Source organism: Fusarium solani, assembly GCF_023522795.1.
Source record: "Fusarium solani strain SB1 chromosome Unknown bctg00000012, whole genome shotgun sequence".
Classification (NCBI taxonomy): domain Eukaryota; kingdom Fungi; phylum Ascomycota; class Sordariomycetes; order Hypocreales; family Nectriaceae; genus Fusarium; species Fusarium solani.
Genome location: NW_027072146.1, coordinates 1,425,566 through 1,447,594, shown reverse-complemented (window position 1 = coordinate 1,447,594; position 22,029 = coordinate 1,425,566). Strand labels below are relative to the sequence as shown.

Here is a 22,029-nt window from a genome sequence, read left to right as displayed (position 1 = left end):
CTAGTGTTACACATCTCCTTCTCGCATATTCAGTCGTTACCATCTTATTATGGAAACAGCTTTTCGTCCTTAAAGCCAGTCCCAAGCTTCTTTTAAATACGTTTGACTAAACAGAAATTATTAGCTAGAGATATTAGTGACTGGCTAAAGGGTGAGAACGTACATGGATGAAGTCGGCCACCCATACGGTTTCGTTGTTTTGGTCAAGATGTGAAACAGTGCCTCTTGTTCGTTGCGATTCTGGAATAGTTCACCCGCTAAGGCAATAGCCATGCAGGCAATACTTAATAGCCATCAGAGATGCATATCCAAGACGGTGGTGCCAGTGTGAACGTACATGTGAGCAGGTGACCTGACTGATTGACTCAGCGATCCCGCATATTATGTTGGAGTCGTTCTTAATCTCGCGCTGAACTATTATTAGACCTTCATCATCTCCTTCAATGGAAGTAGCCAACTCACATCAATCTTCTTTTTCGCGATCGTCTTGGCAGAGCCTATCTTGGGGAGAGAAGGATTATGTGAAAGGAGAAGGATTCGTGCGAGGTGGTAGTGTTGGAGCCCTGCTGCTACAGACTCGTTGTTTACCAGATCTCTGGGTACAGTTGTCCATCTGATGGTTGTGAGAGATAGATAGGCGTGAAAGAGTCAGGTTTTGAATGTGTCCAAGTTGTCAAGTCGTCAAGGAGTGCATCATATTGTGAGTCCTCCCTGTTGTTTCCGAAACAGTACTTAATGATTTCAGCAAGCAGTAGAAGTATTTGATTGGCCCACGCTCTATCGTCGTCACTTTGTATGGACCTGTTAAGATGGGGCGAGTGTAATGGAGGGATGGAGGGTGTCTGGTGAAGTATTGCTAGGTAGACATCAAGCCGTAAGCTGGCCTAGCATATGACCTGAAAATCTCGTCGTGTTTCGGTAGGTAGTGGTGACTGAGGAGAATCGAGGAGGCCGGGATCCCATCCGGCATTGTTGGTGTTAGAAAGGGCAGCTCAATGAAAGGGATGGTTAGTCAGGGTCTGAACGCATATGGTGAAATAAACACAGTTTACCTTCCATAGTTTGCCCAAATCTGTGAAGCAAAGCTGCGTCTAGCTGGTCGCGTTCATGCATGGAATGCGCGGTTTCTCGGTCGCGAGCGGATCTTGGAGGCCTATCCAAGCCAAATCCATGTCCCATGAATGACGTATTGGACCCCAAGTGTCGGGCAGATACTAAGGCTATGAGGTCAACAAGGTTGTGGTCGGCTAGGGCGTGTTGGGCGAGCCCCTTAGAGAAAGCCTTGTCTGGATCACCAAAGTCGAATGCAGGACTCAGGTTGAAGATGAAATATCGGAATAACTCTGCCCTTTTTCTCTCTGTTGCGTGGGCATGTGAGGCTTCCGGGCACGCCTTGTGATGGAGTGTGACAAGGTCATCAAGGTGAGGAAGATGGCCGTCAACCCAGGCGTAGCCGACTGATGAATCGATGGCAACTTGTGACGGCGGTTGACATAGGCCGTGAGGGGAACGGTGAAGAGGTAGGGTAGTGTAGGTTAGTTGATCTGACTGAGTATTGGCCATGTCGGTGGTCAAAGGACTCTGTGGATGGGCGTGGGCGCCAGCGTGTTCGCTTTCCAGGGCTGTGGGGGAATCTTGGCCATCTGCATCATCCTCATAGGTCTCGACGTTGGAATCAATATCGACGGACCTCACGGTATCCAATGTCTGGTCCACAAACTGGATGTTACTCGTGATTCCGAAGCGTCCATAAATGAGAATCTTCTAGCCGCAGTCGTGCTCTTGCGGCTGTATGAGGAAATGACAGGTGAGCTACATGCTTACAGTCAACTGGAGACGCGCTTCTAATCCGCACCGCAATTCAAGAGGTTGACGCTGGCATTCACCTCCGAGGGGGCTCGCGACTGTTGAATGACGTATCCAACTTTGCAGCTCGCGGTGGACTCGGAGAGGCCGCAAGCTGGATCGTCCTTCGGCAAGACTTGCATGTGTCTCTGATTAAATCTGAGCCAATGCGGGTCAACCTCAGCAGCTATGAGCAGTCCAAGCCTTTTGAGGATCCAACTGATGAGACTATTACTAGCCGTGCTGTTCTTCTCTGCTGCCAAGTATTGGCTGCTGCATTCGGTGGACTCGACGCCAACACTTGGGCACAACTTAATGATGAGGTTACTCAATGGCATGACAACCTGCCCGCGCACTATCGTCCACATTATTGCAGCACAGGCATTCCAGATAGCAAGACTGGTTCAGTCTTCCCGGTCGTGTGGTTGACACATCCCACACATGGTTCGTTTGTTCATCCCTTCTTCGATGGAGCCCCTCTAATGCTTGTAGTCCTTGGGTTCCAACATTACCATCTTGCTCGCATGTTTCTTCAAATATTCGAGCCCAGACTGTGGCTTCCAAGTCTGCATACGGTCGAAGAGCGATTGATAGCAGATGTATGTGTTCCCCACTTAGCCCGAGAAATTGTAGTTAATGCAGGTGGAAAACAGAGGGCAGCACTGAATCACCTCCGGATGGCAATTGGCCTTGCGATTCATAACGTCTCTGTCGTTGGTGCAACTTTCACCGCGCATCACGTTCTCTGCGCGTGTAAGTATCAATATTCGAGCATTCCACTAGACCTTGCGTTGACTCGCCCAGGCGGTATTTACTTTAGTGACACTGCAGAAAGGCGAGAGGTGCTCAGTTTCTTAGACGGAATGTCAACATCCATAGGGTGGCCTACGGGCCGATTGCAGGCCAAGCTGAACCAGGTGTGGTTCAAAATGATAGATAATCCAAATACGCAAATTATGCCTCTCTATAGTCGTGTACTTGCTTAATCACTGAAATACATAGTGTATCAACATGTAGATGTTGTCCACCGTCTCATCATTCTCATTCAGCACAGAAGTAGATGCCTCCACTGCCCACTTATCCAAGCTCCTGACAGGCAGATCCTTCCAAGTCGCAGTCGTGCACTTGCCCAGAGCCTCCGTCTTGATGCTTCCATCATTAGGTCTGTTCACACCCTGAACCGATAGTCTGTTTACAAGTTTGCTGCTTTGGGAGATCCAGACAATGTCACGGATCTCAAGCTTTGCCTGCTGTCTTGACCAGAAAGGCAGTCGGTCCTTGAGATTACCCAGCTCCATCTTTGACGTCGTTTCTTCGCTGCTATTCTTCTTTGCAGCGATAAGACTGGAGCTGAACCCATACCACTCGTTCACAAAGTCATTCTTCAGATCAAGCATGGCCCAGAAGCCATCTTGTGTGCCCTCAGTCTTGATAGCCTTGGCAGTGTTGCGCACGGCTTCGTTGGCAGTAGCCCGCAGCAGAGCACCGCCTTCTTGAGCCGTGTACTGAACGTGAATGAGAACATCACTGATACTATCATAGTCAAACTTGCGAATCTCGGTAGGAAGGTCGAGACGCCAAGTGGAAATGACCAGCACCCTCAAACGGCATGTACTTGGGTCCAGAGAATGTCAGGTCAAAGACGCCAGTATCGCCCGCGTCACCGCTGATGGCAACAGCTGAAATGGGGATGTGATCAGTCCGGAAAGAGTCCTTGTCCTGTGCCATATACTCCGCAGCCTTTGAGACAGACGTCGAGACACGGTAGCGACGGCTGGTCAACTGTAGCGTCGCGTTGATGTTGGTATGAGGACTGACGACAGCTGGGATGGACACTGCAACGGACCGGATGCGACGCATGCAGTGACTGGGGAAGTCCATGTCAAAAAGAGACTCGTTGAGGGAGAAGCTGGCACTGCCGTTCAGACGGAGCGATAGTAGAGCGAGGGGGTCAATCTGTCTCAGGGAAATTGTCTTGGAGACCTCGAAATCGTGATCTTGAGCATCATAATGCGCCGTCTCGAGTCTCTTGAGGTCAATATGGAGATGGTCTGCAGCAAGCAATCCGTCATGAGAAAAGTCCCAGTAACCACCAGAACGGAGCAGAGAAATCTTGCGGCCTTGCTCGAAAGACAAGGAACTCTCTGCTTTGCGCGTAGTGTTGAGAGCCAGAACGTAGGCTTGATAGTAAAGACTCCTTAGGCTCTTCTCCATCCACGAGTATAGTTGCTTGTTGGTGTACTTGGTGCGGTACCACTTCTCAGCTTGAATGGCGTCCTCAATCTCGGCATGTTTCATCTTGACCTCGTGTTGTGCAGACTGAACCCTGATTTTCTGCATCTCGATCTGCTTGTCGGTCGACTTGATCTCTCTTCCATGAATATTGGCCTGCATTCTGCAATCCTGAAGTTGTCGGACGAGTTGAGCCTTGCGAGAAGCCAGGCCAGCTTCATCACCAGACATCATGGCCATCATCTTGAGATAAGTTGAACCTACGGAAGTCATCATGGCAATGTTCTGGCCACCGACGGTGACACTTGCTCCAACACCCATGGGCGCTCCCATCGTCTTAATTTCGGAGATGGCACAAAGAGGGCCGACCAAGCCGTCAATGCCAGCGGCGACCGTGTTGAGGAGACTGGCTGCAGTCGTCATGTCCATTTCCATCTTTTCATAAGACGACATTCGCAGATCACCCTTGGTCGGAGTATCGATGTTCTGCGCAATGTCTTCCCAGTTGCTTGTGGGAGTGGGGATGATCGACTCAGGCTCGCCCATGAGGGCTAGGTAGAACTTGAGTTGCGAAACTTGTGACTCTCGGTTGATGAGGAGAGAGTCAATTGTTTGCTGTGCCTCCTTCAGCTGTAAGTTCTTGATGTCGAGCATCATCTTCTGAATTGCGACGGCGTGTCGCTGACGAAGGGCACTGAAAGACTTGTTCTCCTTCCTCTCGATTGTGGCGAGAAGGCGCTCTCCTAGGGCGCGCAACTCGCTACATAAGTCTAGAGCTCGATGGAGGAGAAACTCAAATCGTTGGCGTGGGAGAGGACTGTTTTGATCACCCAAGGCAACGGAGATAGCCTCGGACATGCCCATGCCCGGTGCCATTAGTGCGCCCGGGTCAATGAGAGGCTCAATGAGAGCGTACGTCACTGGCCGTCCTTGAATATCGAGCGAGTTTCGAATGTTGTAAATACGCTCATTCAGAAGGCTGTGAAGCTGCTTAAACCTGGGATTCAGGGGTACACAGAAGTACGTGGTTCGAAGATAGCAGACCCTCTGTTCTCCTTTGGGATCCGCGTCGAGCTGTTGCTGCGTTCCCTTCTTCAGTTGTGAGGAGAAAGGGAGCCCAAGCTCAAGTTGGGCGTCTTCCTGGCTTAGGTTGGCAAATGTCCGGGGCTTCTTGTTGCCGAGCTTGGGGACCTTGGGCGGTTCGGGTCCAAGGATGTGTCCGGCCTCGACGTAGCGTTGGATAGCCAAAGGGAGGCCCTCTAGAGTACCCTGACGGAAATGTGCGTGTCCGGCAGCTGCCAGGATCTCGGCATACTTCATGACGATCCACCTCATGTATGCCTCTGGCCGTCCTCTCGCCCATGAGATCTCCTCTCCATTATTGCTAGGTTGAAGTTGCTGTTCTTGGCTAAATCACCCAACATGATGTCCAATTTCTGCCTCTCCTGAATAGAGATAGCAATGCCCTGGAATGGAGGGAACTTCCAACACGATTGCGCGAATGTCCAGTAGAGTGGACTCTTGGGGTTGTCATGGCGATAGAAGTAGGTCTCTGAGCTGGGATCAAAGATCAAACGGGCAACCTGAAGGGCCTCATCAAACTGCTGAGTGGCAAAGAAGCGATCAACAGCCAAGAGAAGAGAGTGCAGGCCGATTTCCCCAGTTGTACAGAGCCGTGGGCTGAGAAAGCTCGTGATACGTGGCAAAACCTGGAGTTCTGGGTGTGTCTGGTTGGCCATCCGGATCTGCTCCAAATTTGATTGCCATGGACTTTGTGTCTCTCCGCTGTTTTTCGTTGATGGCACGATCACCAATAATTTTGTAGATGCGCTTTACAGGATCAGCCCGGCTGGAAGCAGCCTCCATCAGCTTGTGGGAGAAGCTGTGATCCAACTCGACAAGCTTCATCAGAGTGTCGCGATCGCCAGTTCCCCACCAAGTGTAGGCTGGAAACAAGGCTTTCATGGGAAGGTTGAAGTGAGTGGTGCTTGTGCCATCCATTCGTGTTGTGCTGACGACGAGTGCAAATGGGTCGCTTTGACTGCTGTAGGATAGCGTCCAGGTGGTGACATTTCTCTGCTTCGGGTAGGGTGCACTGGCATCCAGCTTCTCAAGTTCTCTCGGAAACCAAGGAAGTGGCTTGGCGAACTTGGTAACCTTTGACATATTGTTGGTAGTCTCGTCCACGCTCCGGGCTGTTGCATTCTTGGAAGAAAGTTGTTGGAAAGTGCCATTGAAGATTTCGAACCGGGGAGGGCAACTCACAATATCTCTTTGGGATAGGGCAACCATTTGATCTTCGCAGAATTGAAACCCTCCAAGCTTGATGAGAGCTAGACTTGGATTCTGTATCCAGCGGCCACCGGGCGGCGGTCGGTTACAGCCGATCAGCAGCGTCACCTTGCCAGGGGAGATTTCCGGGTCAAATCGGGGCTTGAATCGAATCTCGTTGGGAGGAGGTAGATAATCATCCACGCTGGCACTTCCCATGGCCAGAGCTGGAATTTCGAGAACTTGTTGGGGTCGTCTTCTACGCAGTGGACCAAGGACGATACCCCTCAGACAACCTAATACGTCTATGACTACTCTGGAAAGAGAGTTCGAAAGGTGACTGAGAGTTTTGCCAAAGCTGGGTCTCCTACACGCAAGGAGAGAGACACTCTTTACCTTGTCGGGCTCGAGATTCAGCTCAAGTTTGTCGCGAACGACATGTCTCAGCGCACGGTCACCCATGTCACGGGTCACAAGCTCTCGGCCCTCGTTGAGAGCGCGGCTGGGAAAAAACGTTGCCAAGATACCAAATAGGCGACAGCATGGAACTCGACAATGAGGGCCAACTGATCTCGTATGAGGAGTACTCGCCCTTTGGTGCGGTCACCTACTCATCGATGCACCGGGAAGTCAAAGCCTCCCGCGAGTATCTCTTCCAGCGGTACAAACATGACAGAGAAACTGGACTCTACCACTGCGGCGCACGATACTATTGCCCGTGGCTGGGACGATGGACATCGCCTGATCCTTCGGGAGACGTTGACGGACCAAATCTGTACCAGTATGTCAACAATGATCCCATCAATTTTGATGATCATTCAGGCCGCTGCAGAAGAGGAATATCTGCACCGCAGAGACGCGAAATTGCTAGTGTTCGCAACGGTTTAGGAAAGCTTAGCGCCAAGGTGGAAGGTCTCGCTGACCGCGTCCACCACATGGAAGTTTCCAAGGTCGACCAACACTTCCGTCCACGATCGACCAGGAAAAATGGCCATCTTCCAAGACTACCTGGCAAGTTGACGGCGAAAATGGATGAAGAGCTTGCCCTCACCGTCGACCTTCTAGACAGAGGCGGGGAGAACGTCATGGGGGTGTGGGGTAAAAAACAAATTGCGACGGCTCAGGGGTTGAACAGCGAGGTCAGAGAAGTGCGACAGCACTTAACTGGCAAGACGAAGCTCTTCCGCCAGCATGTCAATTATTTTTTCAGGGCAGTAAACATCGAGGCGGATAAGTACGACAAAAGCATCACAGCCGAGGTTCTTCCGCTGAATCAAGAACTGAAGGGTGAACTCAGAACTCTGGATCGAGTCAAGGATGATCAACCATCTACGAAAACCGAGATCCGTGTAATGGGTCGGGTTTTGAGCAAGGTCGACAACGTCGTCAAGGCATTTGGGGGTCAACACCCAATCCATAACCCGGGTGGAGGAGCTGGATGGGGCAAAGGTTTCTAGGTTGGCCGGGACGTATTGGCAGAAACAGAGGATACAGCTGCTGTGTTGAACGAAGCGGGGTCACGGGCCAAGTCTGTTAACAGCAGGATACAGTCGAGATATGGAAGGGCCTTGGTCCCATTAAAGGGGACGGATGCCAGCGGGAAGCGCGCAGTGCGTGACTATTTGGAGAATAACGCCAGATTCATGAAGAAGAATGGGCAACGAGTAAAGGCGAAAGATTCCATGTGGTAGATGATGGCAATGGGCTTGGGACTGAAAGAGGAGAAGTATGGATGAGAGCAGCTTTAGGCAGTTGACAAGCGGTAACTTGAAATGGCGGAGTAGTCTTTGTGTTCACACTCAACCGTCCCGTGTACATCGTGTAAAAACTTGGTTGTTGGTCCTCAGCCTGATAGTGTTTCAGTATCAGCTTGGTCCAGGGTAAAACCGCCGACAAAGTTGTGTTCGTGAAGAAGAGCGGTGTGGTTTGTCGACAGGACACGTCTACGGATTCGAAATGTAAATATTCGATCGAGACACTCTTTCAATAAGCAAAAGCAACTCATGACTGATCCCGATTGTGGACTCTTCTGCAAGCCTGATTATTTGCCTCATCATCTAATTGAAGCCATTCACATAATCGCAAACCATCATTTGCAGCAAATCTCAACTCCACCTAATTTACTTCTCTCCCCCTTTCCGCCCTACGCAGGGAGACTCACAAGCCATCATTCTCCCAGAGTTGCAGCCACCAACCAAACCCCTGCGCTGGAAATAACCCTACAATCCGTTGAAAAGCTGGGCATGGGACGTCGGCAGACATGTCGCCGAGAGGTGGCACACTCGGAGTGCTTGCGATTGGATGGGATTTCGGACCTAACCCGATAGTCCGAGACATTGTGTTCGCTTTCTCCCTTGTTTCCTGCTGCAGACTCGTATCGGTGAGATCTAATCAGTCCAGCTGAATATGCAGACTCCTGAAACTGTATCACGGCTAAATTATCACAGACACGAGACCAACCTCTCATTGCAAGCCCTCATTATGCTTACCTGTTAGCTTATCCCTTAAGTTGTCTGTGGCTGCATTGCATTGCTTATCCCAATACCCGAGGTCAGCCAGTGGTCAGAGTCCGAGACATTCTCAAGGGAGACCGTCTAGACGAGCGCCTTTGACAGGGCCAGGCTGGCCCTATGTGGCGTATGGCATCTTAATCCGGGGAAATATCGTATTCTGTCAATTCCAGGGATGTTCCCCAGATTCCCGAGGCACCTTTCCCTTTCTTGGCATAGGAGTTGACAGCCCGGCCTCAACCTGCGAGATCCGAGTATAAGAAGGGTCGCGATGGTCCGTTCAAATCGAAATTCTTCATCAGCATCAATCAGCTTCCACTCGTTCACAAGCCGATTGCGTCTGCCACTCTTTTAGGTTCGACTTTGTTTTTTTCTCGTTTTATCCCACTTTGTCACTCCTTGCCTGAAAGCACAAACACAAAACACAACTACAACATCAAGATGAGATACTCGTTCGCCTTCACCGGTCTTGTGACCGTGGCCTTCAGCTCTGGTGCTCTGGCCCAGACCACCGAGCCCGTCGAGACCATCGACCCGGTTCCCACCTCTGAGCCCGTCGAGACCATCGACCCGGTTCCCACCTCTGAGCCCGTCGTTCCACCTACCACGGTTGTTCCTACCAGCGTTGTTCCTACCAGCTCGGTCGCCCCATTGCCGCTGCCCACCGACCCCTGCCTGGCGGACTGCAACGCGAAGCACGATGCTTGCAACAGTGCTCCCGGTGCTAACCACGCTTCTTGCGCTTCTGACTACGCTCAGTGCCTGGGCTACAACCCCTACGCCGGCACTGGCTTTGTTGAGCCCACTGCTTGCTCCAAGAGCATGACCACCGTCCCCGTCCCCCAGAAGACCGAGTCCCCCGAGGTCTGCTGTGTCACTTGCACCACCACCTACAAGGCCTGCTGTGACGCTGCTGGTGATGTCATCGATCACTGCAAGATCGAGTACACCACTTGCCTGGGTTACAACCCCTTCGACATCATCCCCTGGGTCGAGCCTACCGTGTGCAAGCACAACGAGCCCAAGCCCCCCAAGCCCACCGGAACCCCTGAGGAGTGCTGCATCCAGTGCACCACTGTCTATGACTCTTGCTGTGCCGCCGACGGTGCCATCATCGAGAACTGCAAGGCCGAGTACACCATCTGCCTGGGCTATAACCCCTGGGACATTGTTCCCTGGGAGAAGCCTTATGTCTGCAAGCACGGTGATAAGCCTTACCCTCCTCCCAAGAAGGGCGGCGACCACAAGGACGGCAAGATCATCGTTGGCCCCCCTACTAAGCAGCCTTCTGGAACTCCTGAGGAGTGCTGTGTGACCTGCACCACCACCTACAAGGCTTGCTGCGACGCTGCTGGAGATGTCATTGATCACTGCAAGGTTGAGTACACCACTTGCCTCGGATACAACCCCTTCGACATTATCCCCTGGGTTGAGCCTACTGTCTGCAAGCACGGCGACTCTACTGGTATCAAGAAGGGTGGCGACAGCAAGGACAACGGCGGCAAGATCATCAGCGGCCCCCCCACTTCTCAGACCGGCACCAAGCCCAACACTGGCAAGAAGGGTACCCCCGAGGAGTGCTGCATCGAGTGCACCGCCATCTACAAGAAGTGCTGCGATGAGGCCGGCGACGTCATTGACCACTGCAAGGTTGCCTACACCTCTTGCCTGGGCTACAGCCCCTTCGAGGTTGTTCCCTGGGTCGAGCCCACCGTCTGCAAGCACCCCGACGACGATATTGTCATTGTCAACGGCGGTGAGAACCTCCGACCTGCCCTGGCTCTCCTTGTGCTGGGTGCCATTGCTCTTCTCTGTAAGTCCATAGTTCTCTCTCAGGTATATACAGCTGCTAACCATCTCTCTAGAAATGAGCCCAATTGGCGGCCCCAGCAGCCGCAGTCTTCTTACCTTCTTCTTCTGCTGACCCTCTTACCACTTCGACTCTTCTTTGATGCCCGGGGTGATCCCTGCAGTTGTGTGTGCCTTTCTCAGGCGGGGACGAAAAACTCTTTTACATTCTTATGAATCTTATGCTTTATGGACTTTGCCATTCTCTTGGCGGGAAAACCTTTGTGCTGAACGACACGTATGTAATTATAGCTATGATTGGATCGACCCCTAGCCGTGTGACGGCACTGGAGCCTTGGGGCAGCTTAGCTTTAATGTATTGAATAATTCGCTTCACACTCATGCAGTTGGCTTGACCGCCTTGTGATTGTGCTCTGTGTCTCGTCTTAACTGAGCCTGCTATAAAGCCTATCCTGCAATGTGTCAGACCGCAACTTATTAAGGGGCAACCAACCAAACTCAACTGCTGTTCTCAGCCTGACTTCTTACTAACCGGTTTCACGGTAGAATGATGCATGAAACAGATATATCCAATCCTTGGCGGAACACCCCCCTCGTCTCCAATAGAACATGACCCCAGATTAATCCACCAACCATCCACCATCCCCGCAAACTCAATGCATTGAACTTGCCCGGGTACCGGCATTTGACTTGAAACGTCTGAAACGAGGCTCGGAAGACATGGCTCCGGGGGAACCGAATGATCTTCCAGGCTAACCTCGCTGCTACCTCGTATTAATCCGTCTGGAAATTGCTATTATCCACCAATCACGTTTAAAGTTTGAACGTTGCACGTAAATGGGACGGGTTTCTAGAAGACAGCAATGGGAACTTATAAAGAGCTGGATGACTTGATTGATGATGGTTATTGGACCAAACTACTATCGACTTTGTATCAGTAGCCAAGATGAAGTTTCTTGCCACCTTGAGTTTTGTTACTGCGGCTTTTGCTGCCAGCCGAACCTCTGCGCCAAGCGGATGTTTGACTGTGCGAAAGTCGCCGTCTAGTGGCCAATACGGCACTATCCAAGCTGCAGTCAACGCCCTCTCCACCAGCGCTAGCGGCTCTCAGTGCATTTTCATCGACCAGGGCACCTACAATGAGCAAGTCCTCGTGCCCAATCGCTCAGCTCAGCTGTCCATCTACGGATACACTGCCGACACCAGCAGCTACAGCGGAAACAAGGTCACCATCACCGCCAAGAAGAGCCAGGCTGATGGTCTCAACAACGACGAGAGCGCCACTCTTCGCGTCAAGTCGCCCAACTTTAAGCTGTACAATGTCAATGTTGCCAATACGTACGGCAAGGGCAGCCAAGCTGTCGCCTTGAGCGCCTACGCTGACAGCGGATACTACGGATGCGCCCTGACTGGATACCAGGACACTCTTCTCAGCAACCAGGGCTATCAGCTGTACTCTAAGTGCCTGATTCAGGGTGCCACTGACTTTATCTTTGGTCAGAAGGCCTCGAGCTGGTTTGAGAAGTGCGACCTTCGCGTCGTCAGCGCGTCGATTGGCTACATCACCGGTAAGAAAGAAGCGGAGCGTGACAAATACTTTCGTACTAACAACTCCAATAGCCAATGGCCGTGACTCTTCTTCTAACCCTTCCTACTACGTCTTCAACAACTGCAACATCGCTGCAGCCTCTGGCAACTCGGTCTCCAACGGCGCGTACTACCTCGGACGTCCCTGGAGAGAGTACGCCCGCGTCGTCTTCCAGAAGACGAGCATGACGTCTGTCATCAACGCTGCCGGATGGAAGGTGTGGAACACCGGCGACGAGCGCACCAGCAACGTCATCTTTGGAGAGTACAGCAACACCGGTGCTGGAGCTTCGGGCACGCGAGCTTCTTTCTACACTAAGCTTTCTTCGGCAGTGTCTATCTCGACTGTCCTGACGGGCAGCTACGCCTCCAAGGGCTACTATGATGCCTCTTACATGTAAGAGTATCTGATGCAGAAGAGGCCTTGCACTGTGTGCGAGGCAGTTGGCAAAAGGGAGACGCGACGCTGATTCGCAGCTGACTTCACAAGTACATATTCATGGCTCGATTTCGCCAGAAATACGAATATTCTTTTCCATTTCAGGGTTCTCTGTGATGAATAGTATGCATTTACTGGGCCCATATTACGCCTTATCAACTAGCATTGCGTGATCTTGGAACCGGCCTTTGCGGAGCCGACTTTTCAGGGTCTCATCGGCTCGATAAGATGGCGTTAACGCTGTACAATTGCTGCGCTTTATTCTGCATGCAACCTGTTGAATCGACACTGAAAATCTTGTTTCAACCGTTCTTTAAACTACAGCGATCCCTGAGATCTTGATTGCCATCAATGTCCCTCCACAGCGTCAATTCCGAGACATCCCCGACAGCGAACTCACACCAAGATGGCTCCAGCAAACCCAGCGCGCTAGCATGCACCGAATGTCGCCGAAAGCATGTCAAATGCGATGCTGGGTCTCCTCAATGCATGCGCTGCCAGACCCAGGGACTGCGATGTCGCTATGAGCCATCGCGACGAGGTCTGAAGCGACGAAAGCTTCACCATTTTGCTTCACGTTCTCCAGCAGACTTGTCAACGACGGGGGCGGCGTCAACGGATTCAACTCTGAGAGCTGGTCGGCGCGAGCCTGAGCAAATCGTCTGGGATTCCGCCGATCCTCACAGTGCTCTCACAGACTTCCAACCCTCCGTCGATGGCAATGATTACCCATGGAGTGAGCCAAGCCTTGGAGAATGTCTTCTACAAAGCGCGCAGAGCGCTAGCGGTGAGATTGAGCCAGTAGAGGACGACACTCTTCTCATCAATCTTTTCTACACAAACTTCTTTCGAGCACATCCCTTCCTGGTTCCTCGAGCGCTCTACACGTCACAGAATTACCCTCCATACATGAAGTTGGTCATTCATCTCATCGGCTGCCATTATTCTGGAACGATATGCAGCGAGACGATGCAAGGCATGGCAGACGATGCACTAAAGAAGGCGTGGGACCGAGGAGAGCGCAACTTTGTGCTCGTCCAAGCTCTTCTGCTCTTTTCCATGATCCTTCATGCGCGCTGCGTATATGACAGATCCCGTTCAAGCCTCACTGAAGCTATTTCTCTAGCCCTGGACCTCAACATGCACCGCAAATCATTCAGTGTCGCCAACTCGGCTGGGTCTCCTGTTGTTGAAGAAAGCATTAGGAGAACTTGGTGGGAGCTCTACATCACAGACGGTTTCATAGCCGCGCTCGACCACAAACCCAGCTTTCGATGCAATTCGGTCAAATCAGACATGCCTCTTCCGTGTGAGGAATTTCTCTACTCAGGGGAACCGCTGCTATTCGAACCTTCGACGCTTGAACAGTTCGAGTCAAGGATATATACCAACGACGACCTCCCCTTTTCGTCTTTCGCGTATCGCATAGAGGCTGCCCAGCTCTTCGCTCGCGCGCTGTCGATAGCCTCGACGCATGAAGTCCACCGTGACCAGATCCAAAATGTCGACAATCTCTTGGCCGCCTGGCCACATCACCTGGGGGTTGGTAAAGCAGAGCCTGTGGATTCTACAGGGGGCGTGGATCATACGCTCCTCCAAGCACACGCTCTCGTTGAGTACACCACAATGTACCTCCACTTTCCCCGAAGTGATCTTGTTGGTGTCACCGCAGCGGCCTCGGGAATAAAGTCTAGCCTAGATCTATTGCCGACCTACTCAAGGTCGATGCATGGCATCAAAGCAGTCGAGGCTGCCAAGCGCTTCATCGACCTGGTTGGTCTGGAATCATCAGCCCTCAAACACAGTCCCTTGATGCTCAACGGGTTGCTTCTTAGCTGCACCATTCAACTATCCGCTTCTTCATTACGTCCATCTCGATATTCCGACCAATTCCACAGTCGCCTGTGCCTAAGTCTTGGCATACTGAAAACCTTGTATCCAGTTTGGGCACTGGCTCGAGAAGTTTCGGATAGCATCAGGTCCATGGCTAACCAAGCCTTGCCCAGGGAGAAAGATATGGCATCGGATTCAGCTTTGTCTCTCGTTGATAGTGGGATTAATGTGAGCTCTTTAGCAGAAGTGGACATGGCATTCTCTTGGATGGATTTTCCGCCGCAGTTACCGGCGATGTCGGAGCAAGACGAGCAGAATCCAGGGAGTTAGTAAGCGGAAACAACAAGAAAGAACACGCCGATTATGTTCTCAATTACCCACTTAGTTGACGATCATATATTGTAAAAACGTTGGCGACGAACGGCATTTTCCTACTCACTTCACACTAAGCTTTCGGCATCCGCGGACATCTCTCGTACCGGATGCTCTGGGGCAACTCCATATGCCCATTTTCTTTGAGTTTACCAGGTATTGTAGTGAATACGAGCGTGATGCATCCTCCCGAGTTACCCGGTGGTTTGGAACTGAAGTCCAAGATGGTTTTAGCCATGAACTCTAAACACCGTCACGGGCCACGACACTAACCCACAAATCCGAATGAATGGAAATTAAGGGATTATTGCAGGGTTCATTTGTCTTCATATGGACACAGCCAGGATTTTCTACACCGGTAGTGATGTGCGGAACGTTGACAGCGGGCACTTTTCTTGTCGCTAAGAATTGACGGATAACGTGCCATGGAAGACATCGGTCCTGGTTGTGCATGGGTAGAAAGGACTATATATAAAACGTCGTGCTTGGCAACGCCGAGTCTTGTGAAACCAAACGGTTTTCAACCATTGGTCACTCGTCTTTCAATATCCATCCATCTGTGCACACGATGAGACTTCAGCTTCTCAGCAACGTGCTCTTACTGTGTAGCACTCTTGTCAATGCCTTAGACCTTGCCACAGCGAGGGCCAAGGGCATCATTCCGAGACGCCTACAGTCTCACGATAAGACTCGACAACACCCTCGAGATGTACAGCACACAGTGAGCTACAACTGGAACGGGGGTGAAGTCGCCGGACCACGCTTTGCCTCGGTAACGGCGGAGGTTATCATCCCAAACATCACATTTCCCTATGGCTACAACTCCACCGCATACTACAGCTCGTCCGTCTGGGTCGGTATCGGCGGCGATCAAAACAGGTGCGATGACCCTGCAAGGGTCTACGATGGAGGGATCATCCAGGGAGGCTACTACTACCTATACGATAAAGAGGGTGATTTTGGTGTCTTTGCTTTCTATGAATGGTGGCCCAACCCGCCCATCTTTTTGGATGACACCCAGGGTATCTTGACTGATATCGGGGATCATGTGCGCATGACGGTGACACAAAAGGACAACACTACGGGCACATTTACTTGGGAGAATTTCACCCAAGACAAGAGGTAGGAAGTCCCCGAATAGTGCCCTTCCTCTGAAGCTAACCTTGCCTTCAAGATTCGAGATCGACCTAACTGCACCGGCCAACGGCACTCTCTGCACAAACCACGCCGAGTGGATTGTTGAGACCTTCATGACACCTCAAGATCCTGACTCTTACTTTCCTGATTTCGGAGAGTTGACCTTTCACAAAGTGAAGGCGGTTTCGGAACAGGGCAAGAAGGCGTCGCTGGCTGATGGTTACCTCATCGCTGCTGAGCCGAAGCTAGGCAGTGGCAGGCAGTTGACGAGCTGTAAAATGGTGGATTCGGAAACTACCACGTGCAAGTGGCTTGGATATAAGGGCATTTTTGACTAGAGAGGTACACATTTGTGGTGTCATGTAACACAGTCATATTCTTATTTGAACCACCTTCGGCATCTCCGTAGTCACCGAACCCCAGCCATCACGAAAACATTTTACATCTAGAGTCAAGTCAGAAGCAAGCTAGTCTAGAAAGGATTCAGGTCCCCGACACCACAGCTATAAAGCAGCGCAAGACGCCGTCTTCAGGCACCAGACAGCAACTCATCATTCAGAAGCAGGATTGCACCATCGCCCTTTCCTGGGAACCCTTACTAGCACAAGCTACAGTATTCCTATCAGCTTATCTCTTCCAACAACCATTCGCCCCCGGCACTTCGATCCGAGTGTACCCACTCCGGAGCCGCATGGCGGAGCCGCGTCCGAACCACATCGCATCGACGGCGTTTGCCACAGTGAATACAATTTTCAGTTTAATCAAAAGGGGATCATTTCGAAACATATGAGAATTTCTTCGGGTGGCTTCAAGTTAGAACTTTGTAGATTTTGGTGGGGGGGAAACGCGTATTAATATGGTTACTGGCACAGTCAGGGGAGCGAGCAATCGCATGATAAGCTGAGCCAACACTTCATATCACCAGGTCACTATTAGTAGGCGTAGAAAAAGATCTAGAATTCCTCTTAGAAGTTCGTTCACAATTAGAGTTTCTTAACAGTCGACCGTCAGTCGATAGTTCGACCACGTGTGAAGCGAAACCGCAAACCAACAAGTTCACATCGGGCAACACCATGGCCCAGAAGAAGAACGCACGGATAAACCGATCATTCCACTAGAGAAGTTACACCCACTAACCCAAAGTAGTCGATGGTCGCCGGCGAATCGGTGACAGCTTTTCCTCACGTATCCTCTTTCGTACAGAAGACGCCGACAACACCTCACCGAGCACGTCAGAGTCTTATTTGAAGAGATCCGTATTTAAGACAAAGCAAAGACGCGCCAAGATGGATCTCCAGTTCGATGCAACAGCAGGACAGATTCTCCACCAGAAAGCAACGCCTTGAACATTCCTGCACGATGAGCGACGAGAAGCACCCCATCCCAGCTGTGGATGCGAGCTCCAGTAGTTCGCTGCATGACGGGAATGTCATCTCCAACAAGGCTGCCGATGAGACTTTGGAGCTCATTGAGCAGTATGGGAGTGATGTTGGTGAACTGACGCCAGATGGGGAGAAGAAATTGAAGCGCAAGCTTTACATCCACGTCTTGCTCCTCGTCACATTCATTGACTTTATGCTCTATGTAAGTACATCTCAACTGTCTAGAAGGAATCTTGGCTCGATTACTGACACTGCATGAAACAGGTGGACAAGTCGACCTTGGGCCAGGCCACTCTCCTGGGTCTCTTTGAGGATACCGGCCTCAACAATGCCGAGTATAACAATTTGAACTCGCTTTTCTACACCGGTGAGATTAAAACACCAAATCATGTATCGCGTTCGCGATAGATTCTAACCATGTACAAGGTTATATCCTCGGTCAGGTGCCTGGTCAGCTCCTTATCCAAAAGCTACGACTCCGCACCTACATCTCTGGTACCATCTTCTGTTGGGCCGTGGTCGTTCTCCTGCATTGCGTCGCCAAGAGCTATGGAGCCCTCATCCCTCTTCGCTTCTTCCTCGGATTCGTCGAGTCTTCAGTAATCCCAGCTCTCGAGATCACAATGGCCATGTTCTTCACCCCCAGGAACTTCTGCACGTCCAGCCGTTGTTCTACATCTCGTGCATCGGCTCGCCCATGTTCACTGGATTGGTCTCGTATGGCTTGCTCTTCAGCAAGGTCAGCACCAGTCCTTGGAAGTTCTTCATGATTATCACAGGTGGCATTTCTTTGGTTCTTTCCGTCATCACCTGGTTCGCGTACCCGAACAACCCCGCGACAGCCTGGTTCTTGAGCACTGAGCAAAAGGTTCACGCCATTCGTCGAGTTCATGATTCGACCCGAAGCTCTATTGAACAGAAAACTTTCAAGAAGTATCAGTTCTACGAAGCCTTGAAAGATCCTGTTTCTTGGTTGTTTGCCGGTTCCGGCTTCACTCTGATGCTGGCCAACAACCTCCCCTATCAACAGAGTCTGCTCTTCCTCGACCTTGGAGTTTCTCCCCTGGGATCTACTTTGGTCTGGGTTGCATCTGGTGGTTTCGCCATTCTTGCTTGTATCACGGCGTCACTCCTCATCCGATTCTTCCCCAACTACAGCGCCTGGTGGGCAGCACTTTGGTGCATTCCTTGCATCGCAAGCAGTATTGGCATGGTGACGATTCCTTGGCACAAGACGATCGCACTCCTGGCTTGCTTGATCCTCCCACCCAACTGCTTCGCGCAGACCTGGATCATCTCCCTTGGCTGGCTTTCTTCCAGTTGCGCCGGTCACACCAAGCGTCTCACTCGCAACGCCATGTTCATGGTTCTCTACGGCATCTCCAACATTATTTCGCCACAGCTCTGGAAGACTGGAGGATACCGATACTACGGTGCCTGGGCCACACAGATTGTCGCCAGTTTCACGCTGACGCCTATTCTGTTGCTCGCTATTCGATACATCTTGGTTAAGCGGAACAAGGAGCGCCGACAGTGGATTGCCGAACAGGCTGCCCTTGGCAACCATGGAGAGGGCTATGTCGAGCAGGTGGTGGGTGATGAGACGGTCAAGGTCAAGGTTGACGTTTCGATGCTTGATCTGACTGATCTGGAGAACAAGTTCTTTATTTACCCTCTCTAAACTTGTTAGAGTGAGTAATTGGGCTAAATGTAGTCAATATCGCTATAATATTATGGGATCTGGTAGTAAATCGCAAGGAATTTCCCTCCTAGATCAAGTGTGCTATTCCGTGAGTCCTGTAGATGAACTGATGGTAGATGGAAGGCCGTAATATGTTGTCACGGCGCCTTCAGCTTAGCTAGGTAGGCCAAATGCCTTTCTTCTCTTGTGCCACAGATCCTATGTAGTCGCGACAACACCTACAGAGCAGCCCCTGTCATGTGGCCGACGGTCCGAAGTCGGGCCTCAACGCGTTCAACGCCGAGTGGCGAGGGGCAGTCAAGTAGGTAATTCACATGTCATCCGAGATTTATCAGATCTTTGATTAAACCCAACCCCAGTTATATCTTCCCCGTGTCCTTCCAGATTAACAGTCCTCTTGCGTAACAGCAGTGTGGGGGATCATGTCGGGCCAATTTTCGGCGGCCGGCGGCCACTTGTCCAACGACATGATTACCAACGCCGGCTTTAAGCCCCCAATTAAACCCAACAAACCCGTTAGATCATGCGAGCAAATCTTGGCAAGGATTCTCGGCAGAGAAGGTGTTCACGCGAGATGAAATCTTAGCCTCCGCCCTTGGTTGACATCCCCATAGACCCACTTCCGCCCAACTTGTACATCCGCCTTAGCACGACAAGTATGAAGACTAGCGAGCTCAAGCCTTGTTCAACAAGGGCGGAAGACTCGAAAAGACGAAAAGGCGCAATTCGTGCGCTCTTGGGGCTGTTATGCTCAATAAAATACTTCCTCAGTGCGAGCTGCAGCCACAAAAGCCTCCAAGCCCTTCTCGAAGACAGCTAGAACGCGCATCATCTTGGCATCTCACAGACCTCACGACAACGAAGATAAGAAAGCATGGGGTCATTGCGGGGTCCCGCCATATTCTCCGGGGTACAAAGGGGAGAACAGGGACTCAGAAAGCAATTCATTATATAACGGTTATTCAACTCTTGTCATCGCGGCTCCACCAATCTTCGCCCTAACACGACATGAGGGTTCGAGAATCGGATGGTGACTTGACTCATCGGATCAGATAAAATGGCTTCGTGTGTCTGCCTTTTTGGCAAATGTGAGGTAGCAGTCCCAGTAGTTTGGTGAAGAGGGTCCTTCTTTGCTTCTTTGGATTCTTGGCCTGTTTCTTGCTTTTCTTTATCCACAACCGCCATCATGGATATCCAGACCAAGACAGAGGCCCACGACTCGGCACAGTCGTCCAAGTCTGTCGACTTCGAAGCTGCCGATGATACTCAGCTGGAGAGAGGACTCCATGGCCGACATCTTCAATTCATCGCCATCGGCGCTGCCGTAGGAACAGGTCTGTTCATCGGAACAGGAAACGCTCTTGCAACAGCCGGGCCTGTTTCTCTACTCATCGCCTTCATCTTCGTGGGCAGCCTTCTCTTCTCAGTCATGGTTGCCCTTGGAGAAATGGCCGCCTACATCCCTGTCGCAGGCGCATTCACAACCTATGCCACACGCTTCCTCGATCCCACATTTGGTTTCGCCATGGGCTGGGTTTATTGGTTCAGCTGGACAATCACATTCGCTCTTGAGTTGACCGCCGCTGGCCTTATCATCCAATACTGGGACAAGAGCCTAAACATCGGCATCTGGATTGCTGTGTTTTGGGTTCTCTTCACCATCGCCAACTTCCTCCCTGTGCGGTGGTTTGGAGAGTTTGAGATGTGGTTCTCCAGCATCAAAGTCATCACTATCATTGGCTTCATCATCTTTTCCATCTGCGTTAACGCAGGCGTTGGCCAACAGGGCTACCTGGGTTTTAAGTACTGGGGCACGCCGGGTGCGTTTGCTGAACATCTGGCAGAGGGCGCGACTGGCAGGTTCATTGGCTTCTGGTCCGTCATGATCACCGCCGGGTTCAGCTACCAGGGCTCAGAGCTTGTCGCCATCGGAGCTGGAGAAACCAAGGATCCCCAAAAGACAATTCCGTCTGCTATGCGTTGGACCTTCTGGGGTGTCTTCTCCTTCTTCATCTCGACCGTCTTCTTCCTCGGCCTCAATATCCCATACACAAATGAGGGTCTTCTCAGTGACTCTCAAGACGCTTCAGCTTCTCCCCTCGTCATCGTCGCCCAACTTGCCGGAGTCCCGGTCCTCCCGTCCATCCTCAACGCGGTGCTCCTTACCGCTGTTTTGACTGCCGCCAACTCGGATGTCTACTCGAGCAGCCGTATTCTTATCTCTTTGGCTGACTCTGGCCATGCCCCAGCTTTCTTGAAGAAGACGAACCGCTTCGGAACGCCATACTACGCAGTCGGATTCTGTGCCATTTTCGGATTCCTATCATTCCTCAACCTGTCTAATGATGGCACAGTTGTCTTCAACTGGTTCCTCAGCATCACATCGGTTGCAGGATTCATCGCCTGGGCCATCATCAACGTGTGCCACATCCGTTTCATGAAGGCTCTATCTTTTTACCAAATCCCTCGCTCAAGCCTACCATATGTGGCGCCCTTCCAGCCCTACCTATCTTGGTACGGCCTGATATTCACTGTCCTCATCATTATCACAAGTGGCTTCGAGGTGTTTATTGAGTGGGACACCAGCAAGTTCTTCACGAATTACATCAGTTTGATTTTGTTCGTGGTTCTTGTTGTGGGACACAAACTCCTTTTCAGGACAAAGATGGTCCCAATTCAGGAGATGGATATCGTCACAGGGAGTGCGTAGAGGCGCAGTGTGACTAAGAAAAAGCTGTTCTAATTAATTACGCATAATTGTCATAATAAAATTTCTTGTAACGTCCATTCGAGTCCTATACTGTAATACATTATCTCGTGCTTGTCCTTCTAGATTCAACTGAGGCATCAGGGCCAAGACGTCGTTCTGGGGAGCACGTATCCATGCTTAATGCATCCTCCGATCTCGCT

At 51.3% G+C, this 22,029-nt stretch overlaps 7 protein-coding genes across 7 annotated transcripts; 4 read left to right on the top strand and 3 right to left on the bottom strand.

Moving 5' to 3' along the window:
• Positions 1-1,008: 1,008 nt before the first annotated feature.
• Positions 1,009-2,213, bottom strand: MRS44_016479 (uncharacterized protein; the record flags this gene model as incomplete). The annotated part of the gene is made up of 2 exons (XM_065618044.1): positions 1,009-1,764; positions 1,887-2,213. The coding sequence occupies 2 exons, from the start codon at positions 2,211-2,213 to the stop codon at positions 1,009-1,011; spliced, it is 1,083 nt and encodes a 360-aa protein (XP_065474116.1).
• Positions 2,214-2,831: 618 nt separating this feature from the next.
• MRS44_016478 (uncharacterized protein) lies at positions 2,832-5,397 on the bottom strand (the record flags this gene model as incomplete). Its single annotated transcript, XM_046279546.2, has 2 exons — positions 2,832-3,372; positions 3,461-5,397. The coding sequence occupies 2 exons, from the start codon at positions 5,395-5,397 to the stop codon at positions 2,832-2,834; spliced, it is 2,478 nt and encodes an 825-aa protein (XP_046130938.2).
• A 303-nt stretch (positions 5,398-5,700) lies between these two features.
• On the bottom strand, positions 5,701-6,567 carry MRS44_016477 (uncharacterized protein; the record flags this gene model as incomplete). The annotated part of the gene is made up of 1 exon (XM_065618043.1): positions 5,701-6,567. One exon carries the CDS (start codon positions 6,565-6,567, stop codon positions 5,701-5,703), a length of 867 nt encoding a protein of 288 aa, XP_065474115.1.
• A 323-nt stretch (positions 6,568-6,890) lies between these two features.
• On the top strand, positions 6,891-7,805 carry MRS44_016476 (uncharacterized protein; the record flags this gene model as incomplete). Its single annotated transcript, XM_046284165.2, has 1 exon — positions 6,891-7,805. The coding sequence occupies one exon, from the start codon at positions 6,891-6,893 to the stop codon at positions 7,803-7,805; it is 915 nt and encodes a 304-aa protein (XP_046130939.2).
• A 1,494-nt stretch (positions 7,806-9,299) lies between these two features.
• On the top strand, positions 9,300-16,373 carry MRS44_016475 (uncharacterized protein; the record flags this gene model as incomplete). The annotated part of the gene is made up of 6 exons (XM_046271092.2): positions 9,300-10,671; positions 11,606-12,235; positions 12,288-12,651; positions 13,059-14,855; positions 15,508-16,020; positions 16,073-16,373. 6 exons carry the CDS (start codon positions 9,300-9,302, stop codon positions 16,371-16,373), a joined length of 4,977 nt encoding a protein of 1,658 aa, XP_046130941.2.
• Positions 16,374-17,394: 1,021 nt separating this feature from the next.
• MRS44_016474 (uncharacterized protein) lies at positions 17,395-19,098 on the top strand (the record flags this gene model as incomplete). The annotated part of the gene is made up of 4 exons (XM_065618042.1): positions 17,395-17,619; positions 17,682-17,784; positions 17,844-18,016; positions 18,064-19,098. 4 exons carry the CDS (start codon positions 17,395-17,397, stop codon positions 19,096-19,098), a joined length of 1,536 nt encoding a protein of 511 aa, XP_065474114.1.
• A 1,207-nt stretch (positions 19,099-20,305) lies between these two features.
• MRS44_016473 (uncharacterized protein) lies at positions 20,306-21,829 on the top strand (the record flags this gene model as incomplete). Its single annotated transcript, XM_046276706.2, has 1 exon — positions 20,306-21,829. The coding sequence occupies one exon, from the start codon at positions 20,306-20,308 to the stop codon at positions 21,827-21,829; it is 1,524 nt and encodes a 507-aa protein (XP_046130945.1).
• Between the last annotated feature and the right edge of the window lie 200 nt (positions 21,830-22,029).